Here is a 22550-nt window from a genome sequence, read left to right on the forward strand (position 1 = left end):
GCTTTGAAACGGAAAGAGAGAAGCTTATTAGTTGCCATGGGCAACTGCTCCTGTATCTCGCTGTATGTGCTGTTCATACACGCTGCTGCTTTGCATGGGGACACTTCTGATCCCCGATTTTAGGGCACCTGTTGAAGAGAAATATATATTTCCTGACAACTCCATTACACCATACAGATGTGGTTTTATGCAGCCATAGATATTAGGGAAGACATTTAGGAAATATATAAGATTAATTTACCTTTAGTAAAATTGAAAGTAAAAATATATTATTTAAAATCACAAGTTTCCTAAAGAAACTTCTAAATGTATCTGTGCGGGGGGGGAGGGTAGCAAGATGGCGCCTCCCTCCTAAGCATGGCCGCAGCAGGGTGTAGCAAGATGGCGCCTCCACGCTTCTCTTCAGAACACGACTGCAGAAGGTGTAGCAAGATGGCGCCTCCACGTCTCTCATAGCAAAGTGATTCCTGCGGGTGTAGCAACATGGCGGTACAAATCTCTCAGCGTGACACGGAATAGCAGCGCCGGAAGTCCTATGCTGCTGTAGTGAAGCCATGTGTTGTTACTGGTCGTATGTATGAGACATGAATGAAGCATAGACCGGGTGATACGGGGTAGAAGAACATGGCGGCCCACACTGTGCAGTTTAAGACCAAGTAAGAAAAAAGCAGGGTTACTGACCTTCACCAAACCGAGATTACTACTACAGGAGAGAGGGCAGAACATGCCGAGTACATGATGTACCTGGTTGCTCATGCTGGGCATTGAGAATCATGTACGTACCTGGCTCATCATGTGGAATGATGTACCTGGCTGCTGATGCTGGCCATCTGGAATGATGTACCTGGCTGCTGATGCTGGGTATTGGGAATGATGTACCTGGCTGCTGATGCTGGCCATCTGGAATGATGTACCTGGCTGCTCATGCTAGCCATCTGGAATGATGTACCTGGCTGCTGATGCTAGCCATCTGGAATGATGTACCTGGCTGCTGATGCTGGCCATCTGGAATGATGTACCTGGCTGCTGATGCTGGGTATTGGGAATGATGTACCTGGCTGCTGATGCTGGGTATTGGGAATGATGTGCCTGGCTGCTGATGCTGGGTATTGGGAATGATGTAACTGGCTGCTGATGCTGTGTATTGGGAATGATGTACCTGGCTGCTGATGCTGGCCATCTGGAATGATGTACCTGGCTGCTGATGCTGGGTATTGGGAATGATTTTCCCTGGCTGCTCATGCCGGCCATTGGGAATGATGTACCTGGCTGCTGAAGCTGGCCATGGGGAATGATGTACCTGGCTGCTGAAGCTGGCCATGGGGAATGATGTACCTGGCTGCTCTAAAGGAAATTGTACAATTAGAATGTATAGTGTGAGGTCAGCCTTAACATTGCTCACTTTTCACAGCGCTGACAGTATAATATACGGAGTATTGTATAATTGATGCATTTCTCTCTTTCAGTTACGCAGTGGAGAGAAAAATTGAAGCTTTCTACAAAGGTGGAAGAGTTCAGGTAATGAAACGGTCTGTTTGTGCTGCAACTTTAAATTATGAGCTTTGTACTGTTCTGAGTTTATTTTGATGTGACGCTTTTTTCTTTCTCTTATTTCTTTCCCCCCAGATCAATAAAGACGGGACTCACCTGTTCTGTACTTGTGGAAATAAAGTTAATATTCTAGAAATTGCTACAGGGGTTGTTGTACGCTCTATAGAACAGGTAATGCTTGTGTATATTCTCCAATCACATCGCTGGGGGCGGGGAGGTGACCTAGCTGTATTGCATTACTGCATCAGAGATAAGTCAGGTCACCAACCTGTCAGAGCTGTGTAAATATCAGGACTGGCTAGACAGACCTACAAATCCTATGGCATATACTGTAGAATAGTCCCGTATATATATGTGTTTCAGTTGTGTGTGTGTGTGTGTGTGTGTGTGTCTATAAAGATTTAAATTATATTTAAATATTATGGATTGACTTGGAATAGTGACTGACCATGTGTTTCTCTTTGTCAGGATGATCAGGAAGACATCACATGCTTTGCTCTTAGCCCGGATGACGAGGTAGGTGTTTTGTTCTAGGAAGGCGCCGGATCCACCAGTTTAAAGTGTACCGTTTGTGTGGAATGAACTGGTGGTAATGGTGCCGACCTCTCTCACAATTTTCCACTGACTGGTACAGCTTCTGTATTCACCCTTTTACAATGTCGGCATCAAACCGCCACCATCCAGGCTGATAAAATATTTATATATGTGGACAGCCTATTTAGTGTCCGCAGACCATAGTCAGTATGATTCCTGGCAAGCTCTACACCTATGGTTCTCAACTGGTGGGTCACAACCCAAAAGAGGGTCGCAACCCCATGTCCAGCGGGTCTCTGCGTGCATTCCACTACGCTGGGTGAGAGGCTCCTCAGTCTCCCCCTAGCGCAGCACTGTCAGTTCTCACACTGAGCAGTCATTCAAAATATGCTGCCTGGGAGTCGAGTGTCAGCTTGAGGTGGGAGGGGGGTATGGCCACGAGTGAGCTCCATCCATACGTGCATTGCTTACAGCTCTCTCACGTGTCCTATAGAGGTGCCTGGACCGAAGTGATGTCACATTCTGTCTCATAGCACCTCTACAGGGCACGCAAGGGACATGTGCAAGCAATGCATGCATGGATGGAGCTCCATAGCAGCCCACACTGGACCCCAGGCTGAGGATCCACTTCAGTACTCGTAAGGTAGGGAGAGAGAGAACATTTTTGGGAGTGTGTGAATGTGGTTGTGTGTGTGTCTGTCAGTGTTTTTGACGACCTGTTCACACTACTACAGTGCATTAAGCGGACAGTCCCACGTGATGCACTGTACTACGCAATGGCACCTACCATGGATTCTGCTGCTGTGCATTACTCCAGTGGGAAATAGTTGAGAGAACTCTGGTTCATTGAGGGATAAAACAAATGAATATTCACACTCTCTAACTGTACCAAAATTATAAAGGTGATTTCCCTTCTGCCCTTATTCATCTGCCACCCATTCGTGGGGTTTTATCTTCCGCAGATCTTGGTGACAGGCAGCCGTGCCTTGCTTCTCAAGCAGTGGTGTTGGGAGGATGGCTCCTGCTCCCGCACCTGGAAGGCCATTCATACAGCACCAGTTGCCAGCATGACCTTTGACCCCACCTCCACATTGCTGGTTACAGGTAAGTCCCCCCACTTTCCTTTTTACCAGAGTATACACGGGTATTTGTTAAGTCTTTTGATAGTTTGCTTGATAAATGTCCCCACTTAGGTCAGGTACATAACTTTAGTTCATTGAAGGATAACCCTCCTTAAGCCTGCTGATACCTTTTTGTATGCTCCACTGATGCACTTTTGACCTTGGTATATACCCAATGTTTTCAGATATGGAGGGCCATGTGATCTCCTGGGATGCAGTGCTTGCCCCTGAATGGCCATTTGCTAGTCCCTAAACCTGTCACCTGATATGTAGGAGGAAGACAGTAACCCTTTGTAAGCTCCAACACCATCCTACATGGAGCTTACACAGGTAAGCACTGCAATTGAGGAATGGAGCAGATATTAGCAGTGATCTTATCAAAGAAGAACCTGTCACTTTGGCCTGAATGGCCAAACTGACAGATCACTTTATGAAATATTTTATTTTTGGTAGAATGATACAATTGTTTCTTTGTTGGACAGTAAAACAAAAAAAAAGTTTTATAAGCGCTGTTAACAAAGCACAGAACATGACCCATGAGAAATCTAAAAAACACAGATGATGGCATCTCAATGGCTGTGACAATGTTACAGTAGTAGACAGACAATGGTCAGAGAGTGTAGGCATAATGCAGGAGATGGTCAGAGTGTAGACATGCTGCAGGAGATGGTCAGAGAGTGTAGGCATGCTGCAGGACATGGTGAGAGAGTGTACGCATGCTGCAGCAGATGGTGAGAGTGTAGGCATGCTGCAGGAGATGGGCAGAGAGTGTAGGCAGGCTACAGCAGGCGATGGGCAGAGAGAGCGCAAGCAGGCTACAGCAGGCGATGGGCAGAGAGAGCGCAAGCAGGCTACAGCAGGCGATGGGCAGAGAGAGCGCAAGCAGGCTACAGCAGGCGATGGGCAGAGAGAGCGCAAGCAGGCTACAGCAGGCGATGGGCAGAGAGAGCGCAAGCAGGCTACAGCAGGCGATGGGCAGAGAGAGCGCAAGCAGGCTACAGCAGGCGATGGGCAGAGAGAGCGCAAGCAGGCTACAGCAGGCGATGGGCAGAGAGAGCGCAAGCAGGCTACAGCAGGCGATGGGCAGAGAGAGCGCAAGCAGGCTACAGCAGGCGATGGGCAGAGAGAGCGCAAGCAGGCTACAGCAGGCGATGGGCAGAGAGAGCGCAAGCAGGCTACAGCAGGCGATGGGCAGAGAGAGCGCAAGCAGGCTACAGCAGGCGATGGGCAGAGAGAGCGCAAGCAGGCTACAGCAGGCGATGGGCAGAGAGAGCGCAAGCAGGCTACAGCAGGCGATGGGCAGAGAGAGCGCAAGCAGGCTACAGCAGGCGATGGGCAGAGAGAGCGCAAGCAGGCTACAGCAGGCGATGGGCAGAGAGAGCGCAAGCAGGCTACAGCAGGCGATGGGCAGAGAGAGCGCAAGCAGGCTACAGCAGGCGATGGGCAGAGAGAGCGCAAGCAGGCTACAGCAGGCGATGGGCAGAGAGAGCGCAAGCAGGCTACAGCAGGCGATGGGCAGAGAGAGCGCAAGCAGGCTACAGCAGGCGATGGGCAGAGAGAGCGCAAGCAGGCTACAGCAGGCGATGGGCAGAGAGAGCGCAAGCAGGCTACAGCAGGCGATGGGCAGAGAGAGCGCAAGCAGGCTACAGCAGGCGATGGGCAGAGAGAGCGCAAGCAGGCTACAGCAGGCGATGGGCAGAGAGAGCGCAAGCAGGCTACAGCAGGCGATGGGCAGAGAGAGCGCAAGCAGGCTACAGCAGGCGATGGGCAGAGAGAGCGCAAGCAGGCTACAGCAGGCGATGGGCAGAGAGAGCGCAAGCAGGCTACAGCAGGCGATGGGCAGAGAGAGCGCAAGCAGGCTACAGCAGGCGATGGGCAGAGAGAGCGCAAGCAGGCTACAGCAGGCGATGGGCAGAGAGAGCGCAAGCAGGCTACAGCAGGCGATGGGCAGAGAGAGCGCAAGCAGGCTACAGCAGGCGATGGGCAGAGAGAGCGCAAGCAGGCTACAGCAGGCGATGGGCAGAGAGAGCGCAAGCAGGCTACAGCAGGCGATGGGCAGAGAGAGCGCAAGCAGGCTACAGCAGGCGATGGGCAGAGAGAGCGCAAGCAGGCTACAGCAGGCGATGGGCAGAGAGAGCGCAAGCAGGCTACAGCAGGCGATGGGCAGAGAGAGCGCAAGCAGGCTACAGCAGGCGATGGGCAGAGAGAGCGCAGGCAGGCTACAGCAGGAGATGGGCAGAGAGAGCGCAAGCAGGCTACAGCAGGAGATGGGCAGAGAGAGCGCAAGCAGCCTACAGCAGGAGATGGTGAGAGAGTGTAGGCAAGCTACAGCAGGTTGTGAGTGGGCATATGCTTCAGGAGACAATCATAGACTGGGGAGACATTACAGAAATGCCAACGGGTTGGGCACGGGGGGTATAGGTAGACACAGACTCTTTTAGACAGTCGGATCTGTGAGCTCACTAGATTAGCTGGGACTTGCAGTAAAACACTGCATTCTTTGGTTTCTGGAGCCATAATTGATTTTAGGATTACTTTTACCAATGTCTCAAGACTGCATCATTTCTCTTTGTATCTACAGGAGGCTGTGACAGCACCATCAAGATCTGGGATGTCCTCAAGCAGTACTGCACCCATAACTTGAAAGGATCATCTGGAGTTGTCCAGTATGTTTTGTTTTTTTGAGGTTATGAAATTTTTTTTGAAAGGTAGCTCATAATATCTTTAGGGATTATTAGGCACTTCCACATGGGTTGCATGGAGGCCTTCCTGTTCTTGACCTCTAATATAATCCATATTTGTTTAGGCATTTTGGGGAAAGAAGGTCTCTTGAGTTGCTGAGGTTTTTTTTGAGAAGCACATGGTGGTCATGATTTTCATATTCCGAAGTTAGCATTTTGTGCAGCAATGGTTAGCTGGTGCAGCAATGGGGTCCTTGGTTCGAATCCTGGCCAGGACACTATCTGCAAGGATTTAACATGCTGTCCAATGTTTGGTGTGGGTTTTCTCCGGGTACTGTTTCTCTCTGGTCTTCTCCCGCTCTCCTGAAGCTGGCCGTACACCTGTAGATTATCTGCAGATTTTCTATGGTCAGATGGAAAAAGTGCAACACATTCCTCCATCTACGCCAAACTGTGTGTATGGAGGAATCTCCCGCTGGGCCAAGCTTCAGTATCTTGCTAGTCAGCCCCGCTGGCTGTCAAAATACCTGAACAGTCTGATTGGATGCCGGCATAGTTCCGGTGTTTTGAGAGCCAGCGGTGCCGACCAGCAAGATTATGGAAGCTTGGCCCAGGTGAAGATTACTCCATCCACACAGTTTAGCGTAGATGGAGGAATCTGTTGCACCTTTTCCATCTGACCACAGAAAATCTGCAGATAATTGTAAGGTGTATGGCCAGCTTAAGACATGCTGGTAGGTTAATTGGCTCTTGTCCAAATTGGTCCTAGTGTGCGGGTCACTACTGCAGCCTCCTATTGCAGGCCCTGGTAACACTCTGTCACTGTTTCAGGCGTGGCGTCACAAAAAAGTACAGTTCTAAGGTTAAGAAGTGCACCAAAGTTCTTAATGTGGTCCTGGTAGTAAGGATTGGGAAGGGAGGAAGTTAGTTTAGTAAGGTCACTGTTATAACTAGTTTGCTTGAAACTTGTTAAACCCCGGCTATATATGGTGGGCATGTTTGGTGTTCTGCCAAAATAAACATAAATTGAATCTTCAGATCTCCTTTGCATGGATTAGTAGTATTGTGTATACAATTTTAGATCATCTTTAATTTAGTGAATAATGACCTGACATAGCTCCTGATTGTATCTCCTGCCCTCTTGTTCCTGCAGTTTGGTCCAGTTCCATCCTGACATGTCCCGGTTGCAGCTATTCTCTTCCAGCATGGATTATAAGATCCGCATCTGGGATCTGAAGTCCAGCAAGTGCGTGTCTGTACTGGAGGCCCACTACAGTGCTGTCACCTCCCTCTGCTTCTTCCCTGATGGGAACACCATGATCAGGTGAGATGCTTCTAATTGTATTCTGAATTGTTTGACATTTTGGTTAATTAAGTGCCAATATCAATCAATAATAGAGCAACTAATCCGCAGCAGTCATGTCAAAGAAAAAGGCTCTCAACTGCCATGTGAAAATTAGCGGAACATTTTAAGAGGTTTCTATACAATGATGAATATTCCTTGCGCAGATCTTCACCCCTTCCCCTTTGTGGGTATTGTCTTTTTATTAATATGTGATGTATTGAGCATTAGATTATGTGTCATGATACCAGGGATGTGAGCCCACAAGCGAGCAGATGGCACGGGATCCCCCAGGGTGCGGGATCTAAAAGTGCCAGCCGGTGTTCTGCCAGGGACTCCCTCACGGAAGTTTGACTTAGCTGAGTGCTGACCCCTGGGTTCACCCTACAGGCGCAAGGAGAGTACCCAAACATACGGGGTGGAGAAGGGTGCTGCGTTCGAGGCAGTGTTGGCAAAAGCAAGAAGGCAGCAAAGAAAAGGGCGACCTAGAAATTCGGCTACAGGTCGGGGCTGGCAGCAGACAAATGTAGTCAAGAGAAATAAGCCTAGTTGGTGCTTGAAAATCAGTCAAGGAAAAACAGGTCAGGAACAGACACAAATGGGAGCTCGGAGGCAGCAGGAATGTTGCTCAAGCAAAGAAAATTGGTCTGAGCAGGCTTTAAATAGGGAGAAAGAGATAGGACAGCAAGTAGCAGCAGGCAAGGTATCAGGTGAACTGAGCAACACCCATGGCCTCTAGCTGTGTGAAGCAAGAGCAGAGCACATGCATGTAGAACCACAGGTGCCAACAGACCCTCAGCAGCAATAAGGTAAAAACAAATGTAAGCCTGCAGAAGCACAGGTAACAGATCAGCTCTGCAACGGATCTGTGACATTATGATATATTCCTTGTAACCCTTTTCACTATTGGTCCTTGAGAAGTGAATGTAATCTGTGAATTGTGGCGACCATTTTATTCCTGTGTGAAATGGGACATTGATATCAATGATGCTTTCTAATGATGGTGGTCTAAAATTTGTGAATGTCATTTTTTGCTTTTAAATTATTTCCACGGATCTTTTAGGAATACGGTATGATTATTCTGTCTTGTATATATTCATACTTTTTAATATTTTTTTAAACATACAGACAGTTCCCGGGTTACGGACGTCCGACTTACAGACAATCCGTACTTACGAACCGGGGTCCACAGTTCTCCTAAATGTACCGGCTGCAGCCGGTACATTTAGGAGAACAGTGGCTGCAGCGGCCTGTGTGCCTTCAAATCCCCGCTGCTCTCCGCGCCTGTGTTGGCGGAAGCAGCGTGGACACAGACCGCTGCATTCCTAGCTGTTCCCCGTACATCCGCTGATGTCGCGGCGTCCTCTTCCACCGATCCATTTCTCTCCTGGTCCGGCCGCGGCTCCTAAGCCCCGCCCCCCTTCCTCCTCTTCATTGTAGGCTGTGAGCCATACCCAGCCTGCTATTGGATATTGTAAATGCAATAGCCAATAGCAAGCTGGCTATTGCACCCGCCCAATGCCTGCTGTCCATCAGCATGGGAGTACCTGATGGAGAACTTTCTCCTTCAGGCCCCTCCTTTGCTGATTGACAGCAGGCAGTGGGCAGATGCAAGCCTGCTATTGCAATTTGAAATATCCAATAGCAGGCTGGGTATGGCTCCCAGCATTAAAATAATACAAAAAAAGGGTTTAAAAAAATAAAATTAAAAAGACAAAAAAAAAGTTAAGTAAATAAAATAAAAAAATTTAAAAAAAAATAAAGTATAAAAAATTAAAAATAGAAAAAAAAATGTTTGCTGTGTCGTGTTAAATGAAACATTTTTTAAATTATATTATAAATATTATAATCTTCTGAACAACAGTAACAGACAGCAAAACAAATGTGACCCTTCCCTATGCTATCCAAAACGAAAAAAAAATTTTTGGGGCTGAAATTGCACTTAAAAAAATTACCTGTTCCGACTTGCATACAAATTCAACTTAAGTACAAACCTAAAGTCCCGATCTTGTATGTAACCTGGGAACTGCCTGTATATTTGTTTCATATGTTGCGAGATGCAACCTACAAAATCCCACTGTCATACTGACTTCTTTTTGAAATGATCAAGGGTTCTCATGCATGTGGGCGTTTCCTTCATCCCAAAAAGTGATGTTACACCAATAAAACCATGTTTTGCTCTTTTTTTTTATGCTTGGTTTTTAGACAGGCATTTACATTTTTATTACTGCTTCTTCACTAGAAAAATGTCCGCTTTCTGACGGCACTTTTAGCTTTGTCAACTGCCAATTTGCAACAAAGCGTGGCTAACGTACTCTCCTAGGTCACAATCACAATGCACCTTCCCTTTATTTCATTAAAGAAAGTAAAAGCTGCTTCATAACAAAGCCGAGGTTATTCATCTGTATTTTCATTGTGATTTTTTTTTTTCTTCCTTTCAGTTCTGGAAGAGATAAAATTTGCACCGTGTGGGATCTGGAGACCAAAACCTCAAAAAGGACAGTGGCGGTGTATGAGGTATGGCAGCCTTAAATGCATGCAGTGCTGGAAACTGGCATAGGAGAGCATGAGACGCTGTATATTCTGGAAAGTAGCAGCTTGTCTTCTTTCTTTATCAATGGCTACTGTTTTTGACAAAAACGTTTCACATTTGTCATACAAAACATTGCTAGGCTGCTTCTCATATCTGGCTAATCTAGTGCAGACAACCCCAATCATTATTTCTGGGTCATACATTGCAGGACAACAGCTAATAATGATAGGATAATATACCCTATAGGAGCTTATGTTCTCTTCTCTTATGGATCATATCCCAGAAAAAGACACTTCTAGTACCTTAAATTAGCATTGACAACTAGTAGCAACAACTTGTTCGAGCAAAATGGTTGAGTATTGTTCTCTATAAAAACCCAAAATGAATTAATTGGGTATCTGCAGACACACTGGGTCGTGTACTTCTCTATAGGTTGAACTCGATGGACATGTGTCTTTTTTCAACCTGACTATGCAACTATGTGTAGAGGTTTAGCATTCCAGGGGGGAGTTTCGGTGACCCATAAAATGACTTCCTTCCAGGGAAGTCGAGTTGTGAGCGTGCTCATTTTCTAGAGTTGGTCTAGTCCTAAAAAATTTAATTTAGGGGAGAGACCACTGTTTGGCTCGAACTCTGATGCTAAGTTGTTAGTTGGATCTGTGGACTTTGCAGTGTGCTCAAATAGTACTTCCATCAACCACTCGCCCCGCATAGTGCACGTGGGGGTACCATTGGGCAAAATACTGTAGTCTTTCCCCAGAAATTAGGCAAAAGGAAGAGTGATGGGGGAAGAGAGAGAAGAGATATAGAAGTACGGTCAGAGAGAGGAAAAAAGAGGGGGTGTTAGGTGAGCCGCGGGAAAGGTAAGGGGTAGGTGAGTTGGGAGAAGGAGGTGTCGGGGTGGGGTAAGGTTGAATTTTTCTTTTTTTAATGCAAAGGTCATTCTAATATCTATGTGGTGTGTTCCAGAGTGTGGAAGTGACGCTGTGTCTCCCGGAATCATCAGATGTGATTGGCAGGGAAGATGATGCCGAGTCCCTCCTCTTCGTTACAGCTGGCAGTAAAGGTGAGTTGCTGTGCTGCATTGGTAAATGGGAAACACAGCATGTACTAACCGTAGCACATGTGACTCTGCCCACATACATGCATGACTAAAAATGTTACATAGAAACCACATATGTCAATGAGGTCTGTTATAGTGTGGTGGTCACATGCACAACCATACCTGAAAGAAAAATGTGTTGGAGACGAAAGATTATCCATGCGATAAGGGAAAGGCTTTACACCTTCAATCAGGTAGTGTAAGGCACGCAGGTGTAGGTACTTTTCAAATGAATGATTTTTATGGGTTCTATCAGGCAGTACAGATTTTTTTAATGAGTATGAAACTGGCACTCGCTGTGTACTTGAATCCTCATCTGGTTGGGCATCCACCAGACTACCCCATGCTACGATATGCAAATATCGTCCACCTCCTGTGGTCAACAAATGTACCTGCAAAGCTGTTGGGCCAATGATGGGCCATGGCCTCACTAACCAATAGAAAGGCTCAGGTGGCAGTAGCGGGCTGCCAGAACTAGTGACAAGAAAGCTGGCAGCATGTCTAGTATTTGGGGATAATTCTAACCAGATGTTCAGGCACCTGGTTGCGCCTTTACTGAATAGTGAAGTGCTGAGTTCAAAGCTTGTATACATCCACAGGTTTACTTTAGTTATTTTATCTGACAACCAATGCCATTATAATTCTGAGACTGTCAGCTGATGAAGATAAATAAAGCCAATAACAGCCCCATCTTGGTGTCCGCCCCTTTCTCTTTGCTTCTCATGCAGGTTCTCTTTGAAGCCTAACTCAAAGTTTTGTGAAAAGTACATCAAAACAGTGAATGTGAAGCAAAAAAAACATTTTAAAAACTCCTAGCATCCTTTGTGTATCCACAGTGACAGCCCACAACTTCAGTCCCCTGGCATTTAGCTGTAAGGATGTGCGTGGACTTGGTGGGAACCGGTTTTACTCAAGCCCACGCAAAACTTTCAGTGATACCCCCCCCCCCCCATGCAATTTATACATCTAGACATTCCCTATAACTCGGCAAATCTTCACTTATTGAGTTCAGGTCTACCTTAATGTTACCCGTTGTTGGATGACAGGTATCTTGCGGGTATGGGATGCGGCCACCTCCAGGTGTGTGTACAGTCAGAGTTTGCCTCACACCAGCAAGAATACGTCGGAGGAAGAGGCCGATGAGCACAGCCTGACTCACTGCCTGCTCCTGCCCAATCGGAGGGAGGTTGTCACCGTCACGGCTGAACACAACATCCTCATGTACGATCTTCAGGACCTGCAGCTGAAGAAACAGGTACGGCCGAAATAGTAAATCATTGTCTTCAGTTACAAAAAAATATCCAACCAAAGTTTTGAAGAGTTTCACAAAATGCTATTTTCACTTAGAAATGTAGTTTCAGAAAGCCCACAGCAGATTGTTTATTATAGTCTTAAGGTGTATCTAAATCAAGAACAAAAATTTTATATATTTCAGGTTACCAGTCCTCAGATGTGGTGGGTGCATTCGTTTTCTTTTTCAGTCTATTTTTTCCTTTAATGTTCACCTGGTGATCCTGCCAGTACACTTCTTGTCCTAGGGTGACAACATTCATTCACTGTACTGTATCGATGGAGGAGAAGTTGTCACCCTGGGACAAGATAAGAGTGTATCACAAGCCGAGGGCACAGGCAGTTATCCACTTGCCAGATATCTTCAAAATCCTGCCGAAAATCATGTGAGCTGATATCCTCCTGTGACCTCTGCCCGTGTTGCACTTTTATCGTTTAGCATTCTTCCCAGTTGATTGTTTTGGCTTTTGCAGACTTTTGTTCATGGGTTTAGATACACTTTTTATCTGGTCTTCTGTACCAGAGAAAGGTGTTATTGTTGGACTAGAGTGGACTTTTTTTTTGTAAGCCTGCAGTGACACCTGAGCTGAGCCTTTTTTTAAGAAGCATCGTTTTGGGGTCTGAGCATTTATTTTTAGCCAATGGAAAGGCCGGAGGAGGTTGTTAGGTGCAAAATGTATGTTTGCATGTTAGTCAAGTCTGTGGGGCCAAAATGCTTAATTCTGCCTGGAAAGAAGCTCATGTACTTTTACAAGCTCAGGTGTGAACAGGCACCATTGAAAATAATAGAATTGTGCACTGTTGGGCTTCAGGAAACGTGACAGAATGCTCAGGTGTGAATGGGGGCTAGGGGTCCGCTATGGGAGCACACTGGTGGTTTCAACCAAAATTTTAGTGTTTATTTAATTGCTAGCTCCCTTGCTGTCCTCCTACTTTTTCATCTTTAGTCCCCTTTCACACAGGCTGATCTGTAGGGGATCAATGCACGGTTCCCTCCTGATCGGATCTGATCTCACTACTGCGACACCCATGCCGTCCAGTTTTAAGAACTAAAACTGCTGAACCCCCTGTTGGTCTATGGGGAGTCAGATGTAAACGGACATGTATCTGTTTACATCAGACTACCCCCGATCCAGCAAGATCAGGTCCGGCAAAACGGAACACTGTTCAATTGGTTTATCCGGACCTGGCCAGGGAGTCAGGGGTACCTGGATGTAAACGGATGCCCATCTGTTTAGACCCAGCTGCCCATAGACTAGCATTGGGCATCTGATCAGGTCCACCTGACAAAACTGACATACGGACCCGATCGGACCACCAGTGTGAAAGGGGCCCTTAGTCTGTCCTCCAGCCCCCTATTCTGCTATTATAAAAATCCTCGTATATTATATGTGACGTATATTATAAATGAACCTGTTTTTAACCCAGTTTGCAGGCTACAATGATGAAGTCCTGGATGTGAAATTCCTGGGCCCGTCCGATTCTCACATCGTGGTGGCTACAAACAGCCCCCAAATTAAAGTCTTCGAGCTGGCAACCTCCAACTGCCAGATCCTGTACGGCCACACAGGTAAGGAGCTGTTCTTGTTCTGGAAGATTCCTTTTTTAAAGCTTAAATTGCAACTAAACCTGACAATGTAACTGTTTCCCAAAAGCAAAGCTGAAATTAGAAATGTTCGGTAAATGTTATAAATTCGTACGGTGGAACTTTGGGCAACATGAAAAATGAGTCCCCCCCCATAACATAGCAATGTCCATTGGCATTTGAGAGACATCTATCAATAAAATGGATTTGCACTGATTTGGAAGCTCTGCGTGCTGGTGACATGCTTATTGAAACCCCCATAACATAGTTTACATTACCTGATAAACCTGCCAGTAAGTTTGTTATCTTTTACATTTCTTTTAACACACCAAGCTGGCAGTCAAAAGTGTCAGGTAGACCAGGGGTGGGCAACCCTGGCCCTCCCGCTGTTGTAGAACTACAAGTCACATGCGGCATTGCAAGACTGACAATCACTGTCATGACTCCTAGAGGCAGAGGCATGTTGGGATTTGTAGCTAGAGAACAGCTGGAGGGCCGGAGTTGCCTACCCCTGAGTTAGAGGGTTGATGCAATTCATTTAACACGGACAACGGTGCTTACATTAGTCAGCTTTCCACAATGCTGCCTTGAGGTGGGCTGCTCTGAACATATATATTCCTGCAAGTGTCAGTGTGTTTTTTAAAAAGTAGTTTTTGTTTTTTGCTATTTCATAATGCAGCTCTTTTGCTGATATCCACAAGGAGGCAGTATGAAATATTTTTTTCTACATCCTTATTAATGTAGAATTAGCAGCATCTGAAGCTCCCAAAGTGTTTGAGACCAGACCATTCATTTTAACAGGTTTTTTCCCCTGTAAGATTATATGTGCATTTATATGTCAATTGACTCTCTATCTAAGAAGGAGAGAAGTAGCTGGGCCGGCACAGAAGATTGCAGATCCCCAGAGTAGGAAAGGGCTATGCCATGCAAGGAGAGGGGGGGTTGTGCTAGGGAATTGAGTCTTTCTGAAATAGTCAAATTTGCTAACAAGTTAAAGGAGAACTATGAGGTGAGTGCTTTTCCCTCACCTCATAGTTCTAAGCCGACCTGTGACAATGAGACTGTCACAGGTCGGCTCAGTAGATCGGGAGGTGAGGGAACACATACCGGGTTCCCTCACCTCTCGATCCTGTCACGGCTCTCTGCCGTGACAGGGGGAGGGGCTGGATTCCCCTCTCCCCGCTCCGATCTGCCAGCGTTGACTGGCGGAACGGACGGGGGAGGGGGCGGGTACATCTGGCTCTGCCTCTAGATAGGCAGAGCCAGCTGTCACTCACGCAGCTGGGCGGATCCCGTCATCTACGTCGGGATCCGCTCCAGGTGCGGCGTCTCAGTATACCGCGAGCTGTAGCTCGCGGTATACTGAGCTTAGGGTAACGGGAGGACGCTAGTTTGTGTCCTCCCGCTACCCTAAGGAGAACTATGGGGAAAAACACTGACCCCATAGTTCTCCTTTAAGAATCACCCTGCAAGAATAAAACAATTTTATGGAAAAGAAAAAGATTGCGTGTAGTCATTTAAAACACTTGATTTTTCTGTTGTTTTGTACGCAGTTGCAATGTGCAAGTATGGCCAGCTTACCTTACAAGAGGCTTTGCACACTTCTCTGCCAATAATTTCACTTTAATTCCACCTTAGGTTGGTGACTTTTTAAATGTGTTCATAAGTATTCCACTGAAAGAGTAAATGACCAATACAGCTGCATGATTCGTTTACGGCTGCAACTAATGATTATTTTCAGAATCGATTAGTTGGCCGATTTTATTTTTTCGATCGGATAAAAAAATTAAATGAAACGCCATCCTAAATGTAAAATAAAATACACACATGCAGTGTTACAAAGTTTACTTCAGAATAAAACTGCATGCACAATTTTTTGCAGTGGCACTGCACTGGAGCGCACGACATTGTGGTAACGTGCGGTCCAGTGCGGGAGATCACACTGTGGGTGGGAGGTGCGTTTGGGGTGCCATTGAAATGAATGGCACTGCAACGCACCTCCCGCAGCAGAATTTATCAGGCCCAAAACTGAAAAGACAGTGCTAATGGCTGCCAGCTGAACAATCCACTTGCTGTTGCACACTCAAAGTTTTCAACACTTTATCACAGTTTCTTACACCACGAATATAGAAAACAAAAGGGAACAGAGCGCCACCTCCGTGTGTAAAATCGTTTATTACAATAAATAAAACAAGGGATAAAAGTACTCGCAAACAAACATTTTCATCAGGCTTTAACAACAAATGAGAGGCCACACTGTCTGTTAACCCAACATGGTATATCCCCGACCATGTAACACGGTAGTCTCCGGTCACATCACCGTCCACCGACCGCAGTCAGCCAAGATTGACTTGTTTCAGGGGCAAGCCCCCTTACTCAGAATCATCTGAAACTGAAAAGGACTTTTTTTTTTTTTTCTTCTCACCTTTTTTTTTGAATTGTTTTTTTTAATAATTGTATAGTAAGCACATGGCGCTTGAATAGCTTCAGCCGAGCAATGACAGCTGCCAGTGGCAAGATTCCGTGGACAACAGCTGAGTGTAAATACAGCAGGTAGTGAGCTGGTGCAATAGCCAAGTTCTGCCGGATGAAGGGGATCCTGTGTAACCCCGAAACGTTGCATTATGTGTATCGCACTGTGCTACTCGTATGTCAAGAAACAGACGTATTTGATTCACTTTTGGAGTCCCGGTGTCTCTTCATATTCCACTTGATATCTACTACGGTTGCCAGCCGTCGACTACCGCAGCACCCACCCTTATTTGTTAGAAAACGGTGGTTTCTGAATGCGAAGGGTTCATGGACTTTTTTTTTGGTGCAATAGCCAGCCTGCTATTGGCCATTTCAAATTGCAATAGTCAATAGCAGGCTGGCTTTTTCACCCGGCCACTGCTTGCTGTGCCCTCCTTCCAGCGTGGAGGAGAGAGCTAGGGGATCCAACCAACTAATCCATAATGAGAATAGTTGACAATCAATTAGTTGGTTGCAGCCCTAGATTGGTGCATTAGGATACGATTGCTGTGTTACAATGTTTACTTTTTGCTCTCATTGATGCTTATGTTTTCTAGAAACTGTTCTGGCACTTGACGTCTTTAAGAAAGGATTTATGTTTGTCACCTGCGCTAAGGTAAGCTTTCCACACTCAGCACGAATGACAGCCGATAGTGTGTATAATTTTGACTTTAAAGGGAATCGTCAACAGATGTATGAGAATAATGATGTTGCTCGCTTTAAAGAGAACCTGTACTGTGGAAGCTGTGCCCAAAAAAAGAGAGTAAAGGGTTAGTCACCTGAATTGCCTGTAGGCTCTCTGCAGCTGGTCTTTATACCTTTTTTTTTGATTTACCATGCCTGCTTCTGAAGCCAAGTCTCTGTGTTGAGGTAAGCCAAGTTTCTGTTCATGTCAGAGCTCTCTGTCTGGTTCTGAAGCCAAGTTTCTGTTCATGTCAGAGCTCTCTGTCTGGTTCTGAAGCCAAGTTTCTGTTCATGTCAGAGCTCTCTGTCTGGTTCTGAAGCCAAGTCTCTGTTCATGTCACAGCTGCCCTCTGAGGACTGGTAGTGATTGGCTCGGGCGTGTTCGCAGCTCCATGTGCCGAGCCTGCCAGGAAGCTGGCAGTGCCAATCACAGGTACTGAGACATTTCCCGATCTCTGCAGCTGCGGACCGGGATAATGTCTCAGTACCTGTGATTGGCGCTGCATTACAGCAGTACCTGTGATTTACTTTGGAAGCTGTCAGCTTTATGGCGGGCTCGGCATGTGGAGCTGCGAACACGCCCGATGACTGGTAAGGTCATGATCAAGAAGCAGCAGGCCGGGTTCAGAAAGCACAGATTGAATAAAGAAAAGGCAGGGAGATCCTTGTACTGCCGGTCCTTAGGGACAGCTTTAACACCAACAAACAGAACAGTGAGCAGCACAGTCATGACATGAAATCAATAGCTTCACTCCCTAGCCAGTCAATGACCTTATGAACAAGTCTGCAAAGTGAACTGTTTCAGACCTCTGGTTGCACGCTTGTTGCAGGTCAGTGACTCACTAGGAAGTGATAACAGGATAGGGGTAACAGCCCCAGCTTTGGCAGCTCCTACGTCGCCATCCTCACAGGTTTACTTGGCACGCAGCTATATAGCGGTGCTTACTACTTGCAAAAAGAAGTCCTTCATAGGCAAATTTAAAGTCAGCTTCACCTCAGACCCTTTGTTAAGCACATAATGTTTGGGTGCAATCTAGTTCTTCCCTCTTATGCATAATAGTCCTTTGGCATTAAAACTGGTTTCTCACTAGGGGGAAAATGTGGCCGTTCATCTTATTATGGATTAGGGTTGAAGGCAAATTTAAAGAAGAACTCTGGGAATTTCATAAACTTACTCTTGCAATGGTACTTCCCTTGCACTTAAAGGGTTAAATGGGACTCGATTAAAGCAGATTTACTCACCTGATCCTCAGTCCTGTGGTGGTCAGTGCTCGCCTATCCCACTCTGCTGTGGCTATGGGATGTCCTTCAGCGTCCTCACATCCAATGCAGTTTAATGGGCCTGCATTAGACGTGATGACGTCCGCGGTCCTTAGACTGCCGGAGCCCGGGGGAGAAGAGGCTGCAGGGGTTCGGTCTAGCAGCCCAGCAGGGCAGAGGATCAGGTGAGTAATACAACGTTATTAGAGCCCCATGGGCAAAACGAGCACTTAACCCTTGCATTTTTTTGGTGCAATAGCCAGCCTGCTATTGGCCATTTCAAATTGCAATAGTCAATAGCAGGCTGGCTTTTTCACCCGGCCACTGCTTGGTGTGCCCTCGTTCCAGCGTGGAGGAGGGAGCTAAGAGCTAGGGGATCCAACCAACTAATCCATAATGAGAATAGTTGACAATCAATTAGTTGGTTGCAGCCCTAGATTGGTGCATTAGGATACGATTGCTGTGTTACAATGTTTACTTTTTGCTCTCATTGATGCTTATGTTTTCTAGAAACTGTTCTGGCACTTGACGTCTTTAAGAAAGGATTTATGTTTGTCACCTGCGCTAAGGTAAGCTTTCCACACTCAGCACGAATGACAGCCGATAGTGTGTATAATTTTGACTTTAAAGGGAATCGTCAACAGATGTATGAGAATAATGATGTTGCTCGCTTTAAAGAGAACCTGTACTGTGGAAGCTGTGCCCAAAAAAAGAGAGTAAAGGGTTAGTCACCTGAATTGCCTGTAGGCTCTCTGCAGCTGGTCTTTATACCTTTTTTTTTGATTTACCATGCCTGCTTCTGAAGCCAAGTCTCTGTGTTGAGGTAAGCCAAGTTTCTGTTCATGTCAGAGCTCTCTGTCTGGTTCTGAAGCCAAGTTTCTGTTCATGTCAGAGCTCTCTGTCTGGTTCTGAAGCCAAGTTTCTGTTCATGTCAGAGCTCTCTGTCTGGTTCTGAAGCCAAGTCTCTGTTCATGTCACAGCTGCCCTCTGAGGACTGGTAGTGATTGGCTCGGGCGTGTTCGCAGCTCCATGTGCCGAGCCTGCCAGGAAGCTGGCAGTGCCAATCACAGGTACTGAGACATTTCCCGATCTCTGCAGCTGCGGACCGGGATAATGTCTCAGTACCTGTGATTGGCGCTGCATTACAGCAGTACCTGTGATTTACTTTGGAAGCTGTCAGCTTTATGGCGGGCTCGGCATGTGGAGCTGCGAACACGCCCGATGACTGGTAAGGTCATGATCAAGAAGCAGCAGGCCGGGTTCAGAAAGCACAGATTGAATAAAGAAAAGGCAGGGAGATCCTTGTACTGCCGGTCCTTAGGGACAGCTTTAACACCAACAAACAGAACAGTGAGCAGCACAGTCATGACATGAAATCAATAGCTTCACTCCCTAGCCAGTCAATGACCTTATGAACAAGTCTGCAAAGTGAACTGTTTCAGACCTCTGGTTGCACGCTTGTTGCAGGTCAGTGACTCACTAGGAAGTGATAACAGGATAGGGGTAACAGCCCCAGCTTTGGCAGCTCCTACGTCGCCATCCTCACAGGTTTACTTGGCACGCAGCTATATAGCGGTGCTTACTACTTGCAAAAAGAAGTCCTTCATAGGCAAATTTAAAGTCAGCTTCACCTCAGACCCTTTGTTAAGCACATAATGTTTGGGTGCAATCTAGTTCTTCCCTCTTATGCATAATAGTCCTTTGGCATTAAAACTGGTTTCTCACTAGGGGGAAAATGTGGCCGTTCATCTTATTATGGATTAGGGTTGAAGGCAAATTTAAAGAAGAACTCTGGGAATTTCATAAACTTACTCTTGCAATGGTACTTCCCTTGCACTTAAAGGGTTAAATGGGACTCGATTAAAGCAGATTTACTCACCTGATCCTCAGTCCTGTGGTGGTCAGTGCTCGCCTATCCCACTCTGCTGTGGCTATGGGATGTCCTTCAGCGTCCTCACATCCAATGCAGTTTAATGGGCCTGCATTAGACGTGATGACGTCCGCGGTCCTTAGACTGCCGGAGCCCGGGGGAGAAGAGGCTGCAGGGGTTCGGTCTAGCAGCCCAGCAGGGCAGAGGATCAGGTGAGTAATACAACGTTATTAGAGCCCCATGGGCAAAACGAGCACTTAACCCTTGCAGTGCGGAAGTAGCCCACTGCAAGGGTATGTTTTTTAAATTCCTGGAGTTCTGCTTTAAGGGAGCTTTATTTGTTTATTTCATCTCTACTGTTCTGTGTTAGCTGTACCAACCCATGAGATTGGCTTCCCTATGCTGGCAGCAGCAGAGGACAGCACATAGTTTCCTCTGGGTTTTTTTGTTTTTTTTTCTAAATTAAGCCTTTTTTTTCACCATTGAATTCCTTTCCTGATGATGCTTGTTGCAACAGAAGACTTTCATAGTTTATTATTTAAAGATATAGAGCAATAACCTAGAATCTGAAGCTTTACAGCAATGCAAGTCTGTAATTTTCTATCACTGCTTCCTTTACTTTAGGACAGAACTGTCAGAGTTTGGAAGATGGCAAAGTCTAGTGGAAAGGTGGCTTGTGTTGCCATGGGTGGAGGTCATGCTAACGGTGTTGGAGCAATCTCCTGTTCAAGGTAGGAAAATCTGATGTTAATTGGCTTTTTCCTTTAAAACATTACATTGTAAAGGTGGCCATACACCTGCCGATTATCGTACAATAATCGCGGGAAATCCCGCGATCGTTCGATAATTGGCAGGTGTATGGAAGGCGTGCGACCGTTTCTACTGTACGGTCGCATGTCTTTTGTCACACTCCCCGCTCAACTTTGGAATCATCGGAAGCCCTCCCCGCTGAGCATTGGAATCATCGGAAGACCTCCCCTCAGCGGGGAGGGCTTGCGATGATCGCAAGTACGATCTGCCTGTCCAAGATGGGCAGATCGTATGAGCTTTTAATTACCTTACAACCATCGCAAGACGAAAGTCGTGCGATGGTTGTGAAGTGTATGGCCAGCTTTAGAGGAAATGGCAGACAGCTGTGAACTAATGATTGACTGCCCTGGCATTTCTCTGCAAGCATTGAGAGTACTTGGGAACTACATCCTGGTGAGTTTGGGATATGTGCACATTCATGGTCACCATGGGCATTGTGTATGCTACACCAAGAAATCATTAGTGTATATAAATGCCAATAGAATTTTTGCTGTGGGAATGGCCATCTTAACAAGGTTTAGCTCTTTCAATGTATCTCTATTCTGTTTCACAGCAGCACTAAGCCTATGAATTAGGCAGACTGGCTTTCAATAGAACATGAGCTCTGGAAACTGTGTCCAACAAAAAGGACCTAGTCACCAGGATTAAATTTTGTTTCCTGCAGCTAAGCTTTTTGCCATTTGCCATTTCAGACTTGACGCACTGTGTGTCTGTGTAGAGGCGTCCATCTTGGTAGAGGCAGGGCCTCACTTCCTCAAGTCAGGGTCTCTAACAAGGAGAACAGTGAGCAGCACAGTACTGATATCACCAAATCATACTCCAAATCTCCTGAGACCAAGGGCAGCAGTGTCTTAGCTCTCACACTGCAGATATCGAGCTATGAGGCTGTAGGCATAGAAGTGTCTAGGCACCTACATATACCAAAAAGGTATTTTTCCAGAGGAGAATGAAACCTTAAGGGTATTACTTCGGCACAAGTAACATATCTAAATGTTCCCTATACCATAGCAATTTGTTTATTTTGAGGTCAGGTTCAGGTCAAGTTCAAGCGACTAAAGGTGTGTTAAGCTTGTACTGAAATCTTTATAGGATCATCTTCCTGTCCATGGTTGCACCTATAGTGTTCCGTTTTCAACTTTAGTGTGCATTACCGGCTGTAATGCACACCTAGTGCTGGTCACTGCAGCCTTGCATCTGGTATACAAAGCTCCATGTAGATTGCACATGCTGTGCTGTACTGGCTGTGCGTATTACAGCATGAGGTTGGTTACCTTGGAGGTAAATGAATGCTGTAGACGTAAGCCAGCAAACATATTACTTCAGTGGTGATACCAGGTAAGAAAATGCATTTATTTTGCCTGGTGCAATGGTGCTTCTACAACAAACAAAACTTAACACTGGCAACTACTAACGAACTCTGGTTTTCATTGACAAAGACTTGGGACATGGATGCAGGTGGGGTTATTAACTGATTGTTGTATTTTATCAGACTCAAGCAGTCCTTTATTGTGAGTGGAAGCCAGGATTTAACCTTAAAGGTCTGGAAGCTCCCAGAATCCATTTTCATCCAAAGTAAAGACCAGTTACCTATTATGGAAAGCTTACATGCTGCTTGTACGGAGAAGGCACATGACAAGGTGAGATGTTTGCTCTGAAATAGGATTTTATGTAATCCA

At 46.2% G+C, this 22550-nt stretch overlaps 1 protein-coding gene across 1 annotated transcript in view; it reads left to right on the top strand.

The window, feature by feature from the left end:
* Positions 1–536: 536 nt before the first annotated feature.
* TBL3 (transducin beta like 3) overlaps positions 537–22550 on the top strand; it is a 30552-nt gene continuing 8538 nt past the window's right edge. Inside the window, exons 1-14 of the mRNA XM_018561218.1 lie at positions 537–656; positions 1467–1518; positions 1627–1722; positions 2020–2067; positions 3048–3189; positions 5788–5872; positions 7041–7211; positions 9671–9746; positions 10732–10828; positions 11911–12119; positions 13583–13724; positions 16808–16866; positions 20689–20795; positions 22364–22511. Coding sequence (XP_018416720.1) covers positions 625–656; positions 1467–1518; positions 1627–1722; positions 2020–2067; positions 3048–3189; positions 5788–5872; positions 7041–7211; positions 9671–9746; positions 10732–10828; positions 11911–12119; positions 13583–13724; positions 16808–16866; positions 20689–20795; positions 22364–22511 — 1464 coding nt within the window. The 5' untranslated portion in view covers positions 537–624. The remainder of the gene's footprint in view (positions 657–1466; positions 1519–1626; positions 1723–2019; positions 2068–3047; positions 3190–5787; positions 5873–7040; positions 7212–9670; positions 9747–10731; positions 10829–11910; positions 12120–13582; positions 13725–16807; positions 16867–20688; positions 20796–22363; positions 22512–22550) is intronic.

This window comes from Nanorana parkeri, unplaced genomic scaffold, assembly GCF_000935625.1.
Source record: "Nanorana parkeri isolate BGI_ZX_2015 unplaced genomic scaffold, ASM93562v1 scaffold508, whole genome shotgun sequence".
NCBI classification, from domain to species: Eukaryota; Metazoa; Chordata; class Amphibia; order Anura; family Dicroglossidae; genus Nanorana; species Nanorana parkeri.